The sequence below is a fragment of the Phyllobates terribilis genome, unplaced genomic scaffold (assembly GCF_046119375.1).
Source record: "Phyllobates terribilis strain yellow unplaced genomic scaffold, ASM4611937v1 Scaffold_11__3_contigs__length_659146591, whole genome shotgun sequence".
Classification (NCBI taxonomy): domain Eukaryota; kingdom Metazoa; phylum Chordata; class Amphibia; order Anura; family Dendrobatidae; genus Phyllobates; species Phyllobates terribilis.
The window spans coordinates 184,853,110-184,865,494 of NW_027362771.1; the positions used below are offsets into that span (position 1 = coordinate 184,853,110).

General features: G+C 36.6%; 1 protein-coding gene across 2 annotated transcripts in view; it reads right to left on the minus strand.

Annotated features, from left to right (window-relative positions):
* Positions 1–721: 721 nt before the first annotated feature.
* SYT1 (synaptotagmin 1) overlaps positions 722–12,385 on the minus strand; it is a 926,879-nt gene continuing 915,215 nt past the window's right edge. For both annotated transcript variants that reach the window (XM_073651880.1, XM_073651879.1), the window contains exons 12-13: positions 6,138–6,271; positions 722–3,525 (exon numbers count right to left, since the gene is read on the minus strand). In XM_073651880.1, coding sequence (XP_073507981.1) covers positions 3,319–3,525; positions 6,138–6,271 — 341 coding nt within the window. In that variant the 3' untranslated portion in view covers positions 722–3,318. The remainder of the gene's footprint in view (positions 3,526–6,137; positions 6,272–12,385) is intronic.

The following is a 12,385-nucleotide window of genomic DNA, read 5'->3' on the forward strand; positions in this document are numbered from 1 at the left end:
CTTTATATTACCTTTATACCTAAATATAACGATAATACTATTTTTTAAATTCTAGACGACAGGATACACATAAGCACTGATTAATTGTTCATGCCGGTGTCCATGAATGGGTGTGTTGGAATTAAAGGTGCCTGATTCATTAAGAGAAGCGAGCCTCTTAATAAAATCAAGTGCATCAGATAAAACTGGCATGCGCCTTGCCACTGATTTTACCCCAGTCAAGGGCTAAAGTAAGAATTCTGGCATAAGGTACGCTATAGCTCATAATGAGTTAGACAAACTGTGGCATCATGCCTTGTTCTGTCCCACCCGAGGTCCGTCCATTTTGGCGGAGCTTGGCGAAACTGTCTTGAAAACATCTGCACCTCGTTTGTGCTGCATCTCCGATGCGGTATTCACTGTGGGCTGGGGCCCCGGAGATCACAGCCCGGGAACCTCTTCTGTTCAGCAAGATGGCAGCCGCAGTCAGCCACCCTTTTGTTGAATTCACACAAAGCGAATTACAAAAAAATCCATATTCTCCAGAATAAGGATTTTTGTAGAATTTGAGTAGAATTCAATTCCACTCGAATAAATTCACCCATCTCTACTGCGGAATTCTCATTTCTATACTATTTCCATTTTTCAAATTCACTAGAAATGTAAGTAATCATCTTTTTTTTGTGTATAGTGAGCCAAGTGTATTATATAACTTGCCATTAAATAAAAAGTAAGACTGAAACAGGAAATAAAATATTTTTATTGAATATTTGCTGAATATGTCAAGGTTTTTAACAACGATCTGAAAACTCTACTGTGGGAATCACTACACAAAGTGAAACTAAATTGGAACCACTTCATCAAAAATGAAGGTATACACAGCAAACTTTGTTAGCCCGCGGGTCACGAGCGATATGGCAAGAGAAAACACCCAAACATTTCTACGAGATACAGGAGAGAAACTCACACATAGAAACACTCAAGCAGGCAGTAAGTATAGACAAAGGCAACTAGGATTTCTACAGCATCAGATTCTAAGACTTACACAGCTTTGTCCAAAAGGTAGATGTGGCTGTTTATGGTTTTTTTTAACATTTCCTGGTCAAATAGCAGGTTCAGTAAGTACATTAGCATTTCAGTACAATGCATTAATATCTATCATGAATGCACTTTCGGCAGTGTGAACCTGCATTTTGAGCATATCCATTAGACATATACACAAAGTTTGGAAAAATAACCAAGAAGAACAATAATAGTAATAAGCTGAAATAATATGATGAGTTTTGGTCAACTTCATTATTGTAAGTATATTTATCACCGTACTATTTCAGATTACGAAACGAGCCTAAACCCCGTTCGACATTATTAATGACATTCTTAAGGGTATCTACGAAGCTAATTGATAACAATTTCTATATTTAAGTTTATGCTAAACACCATTAAGAATGATCATATTGATTAGTATCAATTTCACAGCTAGCTATAACTGCTGATTGTATCTTGGCAGGGACATCACTGATGTGCCTTGCCCATAAAGTCATTTATTCGGGGTGTAATGCCCTTTTTTTTGTATCTATGATCCCGTGTCTTAAGAAGAAAGCAAGTAAAAAATAAAGATCTGTGCAATAAAAATAAAGGTAAATATACTAAGAATTTGTTGCGCAAAGTCTTTTCACCAAATGATATGATTAAAGGATATAGTCTACTATGTTTATTGATATATATTTATAGATATCTTTCAATATAGATAATTTACGGATAATATTGCACAGTGCTCAATACATTGCTGTGTGATCTACCTATTCTGTATCCAAAATCCAGCATAGCTCCCATGTTCAAATTGGTCCATAGTAACCTATTTGTGCTATGCTCTCCTGCAGCAGTGCAGTAGAAAGAGATGGCAGTATCAGTACAATATCACTATAGAATTGATTGCTATTCACTGAGAGAACTAAGTTTCATCTAAGCACACACGGCAGTCACAGTGATACACAGAGCAGTCGTTTAAGACTCTTATGGAATGACTAATAGCTTCATAATAGTGCCATTTACTACAGAATAACATTGAAAACATTTAAAAACTCCTCCTGAAATGAGCATCTAGTATACACAAGAGGGTGCTCCAGTTTGCTAGCACTTGTTCTTTGTTTTATACCATTTTTAAAGGACAAATTAAAACTCATTATACAAATAGTATATATATAAAAAAGGTCACTAGCTGTTTTGGCTTACTTGAAGTGCATTCAGAATTATGGCTAAATCAGTTTAGTCTTTATATATATATATATTGGGTCACAATACTGTTTGTTAACTATGAAAACGTAGGTGACGGTGTACTCGGCACAATGCTTTTCAGCAATGATGATCTGTCCATGAAACAGGGTTATGCGAGTACACACACATAGAGTATATGAAATATGGCATGGGAGACGTACAGGTAAACCACAAGATGTACATTCTATCTAAAGCTAAAATTTACAGGACTGCGTCTGACGAGCAAAAGGTGCCGTTTGCACAAGCAAATCTCACGGGATATTAGAAGTCTTGGAGACTATATATACATATATAGAATCTCTGTATTCCCCGTTAGTATCTCGTCACTCAGATTGAAAAATGCCACAATTTTAGCTTTGATTTTTTTTTTTTTTAACACGTAAATATATACAAATAAATATCTTGGCATCTAGTGACCAGACCTGTCATGGACATTTACACCTCTCCTCTAATCGTAGCTGTTGCCTCTGACTGAAATCTACACGTATGAACTAATTTGCTCACAGAAAATATGGAATGTACGCCTAGCTCGTAATCGAATGGATCTGGTCGCGCTCAGATTTAAGTTGTCCTTTAAGATGTCAGTGCAACTCTACTAGTGCCTTATAAGTTGGAATTTCTCCTGGAATGCGGATGATACAATAGTTAACCTGTAATATAATATCAGCTCTTCTATATTTAGTCAATTTACATTGTTTAAAATAGAACATCTTATTAAAAACACCGAAGTATACACGGAATAAGAAACGCGTACGACATACAAATACACAGACTAGAAAGAAATGTTGGCATACTGTTATATACAAGAGTGTGATAATAAATTGATTCATGCTCTATCTACACATCATATTGCTTAAAAGAAGAGTAAGAGGGCAGTTGTGTGGCGCACAATATGTTTTCTTTTCAAGGGAAGTAAGGACATTAAAATTTGTGCAAATTAAATGAATAGGTACGAATGACCTGGAATAGGAATGCATGGAAAGACATGAAAGGACCCATACTACTGAGGTATTTACATATACTGGCTAAAGAGCACTATATGGGCAACTGCAGATTGGGTTCTCTTTATTTTTTGACGCCAAGCATTACATCTACTTCCTCCTCAGGCTGTAAAGTATGCCACTGTGCAATGGGTCGTCGTGGGTTGGCCAACATGTCTGACCAATGCCGGAGCTCCGCGCCGGTACTGTTGTAGCCCACAAACACCTTCCCAATAGCATCATTTTTTCCAATCTTGTCATAGTCCAAAACAGTAACAACAACTTGCACTTTCTGGAAAAGAGAAAAAAAAGTAGATATAAAAAGGTATTGTGATAGGGAACAAAATTGTGAATTAAATAGGTAAAGAGAACCTGGCAGCTGATTCATGCTGACCATGCCAGCAGCCTGGTGGCACCATTGTAGTCAGGTATATTCTTCTCTTAAAAACTCAGGCATTTCAGAAAAAATATAGTCTGAAGTTCTAGGAGGAACAAGACTCGTCCGGCACCAACCCCCGGATGGCTTTCCACACATGGGTGAAACCAGTCAATCACCTTGAGAGGTGTGGATCTTTAAACTCCATCATTTCAGAGCAAAGTATACCTGACTGCAATTGTGGAGTCAGGCAATTATTTATGTTGTCTGTGGTTTGGGCAGCATGAATCAGATGACGGGCTCGATTTGAGTATTGTAGTTGAACATAGGCTCTAGGGCCCATGATGGTCAAACTGTCACTTAACTTGATAAGGAATACTAGTTTATTCTATACACAACACTGATTTTACCTCTGCACTGTGACATAATTGTTTGTAATATTTTAGGGTTGTCTGTTTATTACTCTTGTAATGTGACATCATTGCTTTTATTATTGATTTGCTACAGCCCTTCTTACTTTATCCTTGTTATATGAATCTGTGCTTGCTATTCCTGTGCTGTAGTATCACTGTGTAATACCCTTGTTCTGTGACATTACTGTGAACATTATCCTCATTCTGTGACATCACTCTGTAATACCGTTGTTCTGTGACATTGTTGTACACATTATCCTCATTCTGTGACATCACTGTGTAATACCCTTGTTCTGTGACATTACTGTGAACATTATCCTCATTCTGTGACATCACTCTGTTATTCCATTGTTCTGTGACATTGTTGTACACATTATCCTCATTCTGTGACATTACTGTGTGCACAGATTGTTTCCTGCAACTTGACAATGTTAATTATGCATGTACTATGACATCACCATTTCAATTTTGTGCCGTACTTGTCTGGTGATCGCACTAGCATGTCCATTCTTCTTACGCCCGTACATTTTTTTTTATCCCTGAATGTGGCGAATATAGATTGCCTCACCAGGAGAAAGAGGAGTCTGGGACACATATTTTTAGCATATGCTGTGTCATGAATTTGCAATGAATGTTTTAAGATTGTATTCAAGTTAAACTTAATAATATTTCCAATTAAATATACGGATAACATTATAATAGAAATAAGTGAAGTCAGCAGATTCTCTGGTTTATAGAATACAGTTAAATAGCAAATTCTTAATATTTTCTGAATTTTTCCAAAAATGTATTTGAATTCTATTTTTATTAAAGTCATCAAAGCAGGCACATCAGATGACTGAGCAAAAGGAATCATCAAAAATGACTTTTCTCTAGGTACAGATGCTTAAAGGGAATCTGCCACCAGGTTTTTGCTACTGCATCTAAGAGCAGCATGATGTCAGGACAGAGACCCTGATTTCATCGATGTATCACTTACTGGGCTGCTTACAGAAGTTTTGATAAAATCACTGTTTTATCTGCTGTAGTTTTCTGAATGCTGAGCTCTGTATAGCTCCACTTATTGGCAGCTTTCTGTGTACACTGTGCATAGGCAGAACACCCTCAATAAGTGGTGAGGGCAGGAAAGATCTCATGAATATGAAGGACCAAGTGGCAGCAGGTTTACTAGTTCTGTAGTGATAATCTTCTGATGACAAAACAGTGATTTAATCAAAACTACAGAAAGCAGTCAAGTAAGTGACATATCACTGGAATCAATGACTCTTCCCCTTTATTACACCACTCTCAGATTAGGTGGAAAGAGTCCAGTGACATATTACCAATAATATAAACCAATAGGGGCAAAGATTTTCATGGGTATGTTGCTGCAAATCTACAATAGGGAATCATTTTCATCCAAATATTTATATTCTGTGTGCATATGTTTTTGTATCCAACGAAGGGACGTGTGTACATCTCACTTTAGAAGTAAGAATCAAATAGTAAGTATAAATATGTTTTATCATCTTACAGTAACAAGTCGATTCTGATTCTGACAACACTAAAACAGCACATTTGTACTGAAGACTACGCGGAATATATATATTCTTCATATCTGGAAGGAACGAGCACCTGTGAATCTGCATTACATATCTATTCACTGTGACAGCCTGTGATAAGGCAAATTATGGTACAGTACCATCAAAAATGATGGGAGGAAAAGCTGAAAATTTCATTTGCTCTTATCTGTATAACATTTGTCTGGATTCCTCTTGCTATTTAGTCAGAGATGTTTCTATTAGAGGCATTGCTATTTAAACATAATGTCACATTATGAGTTTAGTACTTGAGTGCTGAGGGTCTATACTTAAGGCCGCCTATCTCAGGACATGGTGCAACCTGATTAGTGAAAAATGTGAAAAGGATGGCCACATAACACCCTCCTGTTCCTCACATTTTTACCCTGATCTTGGAATATCATTTTAAAAGAGATATTGAAAAGCTCAGTAGTATAATATATAATGTGGCCTGAAAGCACAGCCGATGCAGTAATTACAACACTCATTACATCCCTTCCAAAGCAAAATCAGATAGAACCATGTTTGGATGCTCCAAGGTGATGTTTCAGATTACCTGAATTTGCTCAAATGGTACTTCAAAGCTAAAAGACTCATTGTAGTAGGGATTAAGTGTGTTCTTCTTAATAGTTGTCTTCTTTTTCTTCAGTCTTTTGCCGTTCGCCATGAGATGAATTTTCACATAGGGATCTAGAAAGATTTAAATTTAATTAGAACTAAGTATGCGGAATAAAAAAGGCCTATAAAATGGTATTTAACATTTCTGTGCAAACAGTGTAGGCGGCTGTGTGTAATATGGCTAATGATTTCTCATAATGTGAACCATAGCAATAAGACGTGTGACAGACCCTGGAAGAGCTAGGTTCGCATAGAATATTGCAGAGGTCACACTATTTTAACCAGAGTATATATTTAGTTTTAGAGACAACATGTACATATGTTTTGGTGCACAGATATAATAGAGTGCTGGAAAAAACAATTTGATACTGTTCTTAAAATCTGTCACCAAGTTTTTCCTACTTAATCTAACAGCAGCATGAGGTATGGACAGAGACCCTGATTCCAGTGATGTATCACTTAGTTTACTGAGTGCAGCAGTTATGATAAAATCCCTGTTTTCTCTGATGCAAATCTAGCAGCGCTCTAATGCTGAGCCCTGTATAACCCCACCCACACCACTGATTAGGAGCTGCCTGAGTATTCTATATAGTGATAGAAAGCTGCAAATCAGTGATGGGGGCACGTTTACACAGAGCAGATTGACTGGGTGGCGTGAGATATCTCGTCCTTTATCTCCTGCTGACAAAACACTTATTTTATTGAAATAACACACAGTCCAGTAAGTGATACATCTCTGCAATCAGGGTCTCAGCCTCTACATAATGCTGCTCTCAGATTACATAGCAAAAAATGCTGACAAATTCCCTTTAAAGATTAATTCCCACAATAGCAGCTGCTTGAGAACTCTATGGTGTTGTGTATGTAGTCGTTATGGGTCAATATTATAGATCCATAGGCAATCAGTAAGCCGCTTTTAGGAAGCTCTGAAGGAGGGCTTCTCTGGATGAATATTGCCATGATATGACATGCAGAGGCAATCTACAGATCTGAAATATTGATGTATACCACCTGGATTTGTACCACCACTGGGTTCTTAGGTTATTTTCTACTGTAAAAGCTCGAGTGAATACATATTAATACATGTTAAGATATTATTGTATTAATATGAGAATGTTTTCTTAGGCTAAGTTTACACTCACTTATTTGCATCTGGTTGAAAAGTTTATTTTTTTAGTCTGAAAACAATACTTTTTAACAGGAAGCAAAACCATGATGTGAACAGAACATATCAACTCTATCATTTGTACCTTAAAGAGAACCTGTCTTCAGGATTTTCCTTAGTAAACTACAGACATTGTCATGTTGACGCTGTGACACTGATTAAAATGATACCTGTGGTGAAGAAATCTGTTTTGTGGTTCTTGTGTAATCAATGTGTGAAGTTTTCAGTTAATGATATACCCGTGCTCTGGGGTGGGACTGTAGGCAGGGTCTTATCCTGGTGCTCTGAGCCAGATCAGCAAGATAAGTCTGCCCACAGGCCGCCCCGGAGCACGGGTATATCATTAACTAAAAACTTCACACATTGACTACTCAAGAACCACAAAACAGATTTCTTCACCTCAGGTATCATATTAATCAGTGCAGCAGCCCCAACATGACACTGCCTGTAGTTTACTTAGCAAAAACGTGCTGACCGGTTCTCTTTAAAGTGCCGAAGTACAGTAATGTTGGCTTAATCTGACGATTTCATTGGGAGTGGACAATTTTTTTTGTGTACGGTGACCTTCTGACTATTTTTCTTTAGAAACTGATCAGGAATGCTCAATTTCAATGCCAGGGTAGATGAGCTGCTACCTGAGGTTTGTGGCTGTGACTTCCTCCCTTCTTATTGAAAACATATCCAAGCCAAACATTCAACTAACAGTTATAGAATGTATCTGGGTACCTTTAGTCACTTAATCAACCAATGGATCAGATGATCACATTGATAATAAGATATGGTAGAGTAAATATAATTAGACTTCTTTGCGATGTTGAATTAAAACTTCAGAATAAAACTGATGCTACCATGTTTGTACCAGAGCAGTTGGTTAAATATGTCTGAATATAATTGTACGCCATATCTAAGGCTCCGGGACTACACCAAACTACACTGAGAATTGTTATCTTCTAACAAACAAAGAATACTTGAACGAGATGAATGTTCACATACTGTATGCAACCAGTACAGTTAAATTATGCCTATTAGCAGGTATATAAGGGCATTATATCATGTATACAAAGCAAAAATTATGTATAAACTCAGTATATATTGACCACCATGCATTTGTATTAAAAGCATTCTTCCATTCCATCCATCAGTAATTGCTGAGCCTTGCCCCAGTTTTTGCGGCTACCTTCCTGCTGTCTATGCTGCATGCTATCACCACATTATGCGACATTTAATTCCAACTAAATCTGATAAACTTGGATTCGTCACTATAGCTGAAAATTCACAAATATCTTGTTAGAATACGGAAAAGATTTATTCTGTGCTTGGTATGTTTGACGTTTTTTTTCAGGTTGAAATAGAAAAGGGTTATGCATTCAGGCAGTATGCAACAATATTTTTATGGAGAATTGATAAAGCAATTGTTCCTTCTGCCGCTGACAGCTTTACAGACTCTGTAGACAAAATTCTGCCAAAGATGCTTTCAATCAGAGAAAGATGATTGGAAAAAAAAGATGGATTTTAAATTGTGTTTGATTGTTCAGACACCTGGAAGCACAGACTTTAAGCTAAAAAATGTATAGCTCGATAGCCCAGTGGAAAACGCTGCCCATCTTCATAACCAATGTAGCATGAGGGAGTCTATCAAGTGCATGACAAAAAACATCCCAATAGACATTGCTCTCCAGAGACTAAGCAAGCACAAATACACAGAGGAACAGATGGCATACTGCCTTCACAGGAGCCAAGAGAGAATGGATGGCTCACTAAGTTTGGAGCCATGTAAAACGCTTTTTACATCATTATCGGTGTGCAACATTCTTAAAAAGAATTACCTACTACAGATCGGAGTCTTGAAAATTGGAGGAAATATGGAAATCTGAGTATATTTTATTCCAAGTTGTAAAATTAAAATATTCTACTGTTACTGAAACTAATTACTATATTGTTTAAACTCTAAATAAATACCGTAAGACCTGGTAGGATTGGAGTCATTACCTCAGTACACATAAAATTGTGAGTTATAGATAATTTAGTGACAAAAAATCTATAATTGGTGGAGAAAAGTTGGACTTGATGGACCTAGATCTTTTATCAACCTATGTAACTATGTAGCTTCTAGGATCTCTGTCTATATCTTCCATCCTCCACTGTTCATACGTTCTACTTTGCTATTATGTAATTAGAACCAGGTAGTATGTAATTAGAACCATAATTAAAACCAAAATTTTCTCCTTTGGACACCATGGGGAGAATTAATCAGGACTTGATTAGATGTCCGCTAGAGTAAGATGCGAATGCCTCATAATGAATTTGGTGCATCTCTTTCAAGATGCCTGTGCGCAAAAAAATAAAAAAATGTACCCCAATCATGTGCTGGATTACTTTTCTGATATCATTTATGCCACTTTTGAGAGTGATTATACTCTTTTGCGAAGCACCATTGATTTTAAGGAAAGTAGTGGAGCTTGCGTCAAAATGCTACATTTTTGTGTGACGACCAGCTACTCTAAATTTGAGACTTTTATACACCAATGAATAAACTGTTTAACAAAAAGTCCATCCTTTACCCCCTCTTTGTTTTTCAGGTGCTCCATTGAGAATAGGAGTAGAGTCTTAAACATGGCATACCCGTATACATACAGCCATAAATGTGGCACACTGAGACCTTCTTGTTCTCTTCTATAAAGTGCAGTAAGAACGGTGTGTAATGATGTATGGTGTCTCCATACTGTACCATATCACAAAAGTATTCCTCATAAATCAATGCTTTTAAAGGAGAATATATATTTTATAGAACATCTGATGGAAGAGGAGAGAAAATTTCATATAGAGACATGTAGAGGTACACTAACCCCCCATTGACTTCTATCGATGGTGTATTACTGCTCCATAATACTGAGAATTTGTTCAGAACTGAAATAAGGCTGACTTCATAAAGCTCACATTTACATTTGGTTCTGTTCTTTGGAAAACTAACATTTATGATCTACTTACACCCACACATTTGTGCATTTCTTCTTTACTTTGCTTCTTTTTACTTGAGAAATATACTTAGACATTACAATGTGAACAACAATTTGTCATTTTCCACTGAACTTGTTTATAGACATGAAATAATAAATAATGTTTTTACGTCACTAAGGAATAATGATAATAAATATAGGGATGGTTTGTATAGGATGGCTATGAAAGTGCTGCACAAATCAACAGAATCTCAACTGTCAAATGTGGAACCTTCAAGAAAAGCATAGTGGTAAGACAAGAATAGTAGGAGAAATCAATGTAACATTCTATTCCAGGACATTTATGGGCTTAGCTCACAGTAGGCACGGTAATGGCAAAAATAAATGATGCATCATTTTCAGCTGTAAAATGGTCCATTGGAAACTATTATCACAAACATGCAAACCTGTAGCAATGAGGTGTATGAGAACAACTGCTGGTTGTAGGTTTCTTTTCTCAGGTTTTCTTCTGTAGAAAGCATGGACTCTCGCCAGCAACTACATTTAGACAGTAGGTGACAAGAAAATAACTCACTCTTACAAATTATTCAGGTGGAATGAAAACTCTCAGACATAATAGACTAGAATGAACTATACTGATTTCTCAAGAACTTGATAGATATATTACCTGAATGTATTTCATTGTATGTTCCTGCTGGCTGATAACATGCAGATATCCTCTTTAGACAGGAAGAGGACTTGAACTCTATTAAGACCTATGGATGTAACGATCCTAAAAGTCAATATCGAACCTTTAACGAGGATCAATATTGACTTCCAGAATCAATACTTCCAATAGGTGGATCTAGAGATCAAGTCCTCTTCTTCTATGAAGAGGCTATTTGCATATTTATATAGCCAGAGTAACATTGTGTAGCCTATAAGTCTCCTTACGCCAGCTTGGCACTCTCTACAAGGAGAAACATACTTTAGACAGCTTTCTGATCAGTCATCTTTTTTAAAGATATGCTACAGTGAATACAACGAATATATAGATAGCTTCAGAGTATGGATTCTCAATGTCTACACCATAAGTGTTACCCTCTTAGTAACCACCAATAAGACTTAAAACTGACCTGAAATATAAGTGAATACAATCCCCCGACGGGTGAAAATGTAGCATCTGTCAGCTGTACACTATAGCTGACACCATGCTGCATCAGTCATGATCAATGTTGGCACTGACCATGGCCGTTTAACCCCTTAGATGCTGTTTTCAATATGACTATGGCATCTAGATAGTTAACACAGTGTGGGAGCTCCCTCTTTAACCCCATCACCACCATGAGATCATGATTGTGTGGTCGTGATAGTTGTCATGGCAATTCATGGCAAAATAATGGCCTTAGAGTCTAACGGCTATAGCGACCTGTTCAGAAGTTAGCAACATTTAGGAGGTGAAAATTACATTTTTCTTTCCCGTCATGCCACTTTGCATTGATTCCTGAAAAGCACCTGAAGGGTTAATAAACTACCTGACATCAGTTTTAACTATGTTTAGGGGTGCTGTTTTTTAAAATGGTATCACTTTTGGTGGATTTTCCAATATATAGGAGCCCCAAAGTCATTTCAAAACTGAATAGGTCCCTAAAAAATTAGGTTTGTAAATTTCCTTGAAAAAATGAAAAATTACTGCTCAATTTTAAAAAGTCTAACATTCTAACAAAATAAAAGAGTATTCTACAAATGCTGCTGATGTAAAAGCAGACATGAGGCAATGTTATTTATTAATGTCTTTGTGTGGTATGACTAGCTGAATTAAAGGGATAATCATTCAAAGTTTGAAAATTGCTATTTTTTTGAATTTTTTGTCAAATTTCTGATATTTTTATAAATAAACACAAAACTTATCAACCTAAATTTACCACTATCATAAAGTATAATGTGTCACAAAAAAACATTCTCAAAATCAATGGGATATGTTGAAGCATTCCAGAGTTATTACAGATTTTAAAAAAATTGGCCTGGTCGCTAAAGGGTTATGACGTTTGCTTAATGCAAAGTATGTGTATGCATGTTTAACCT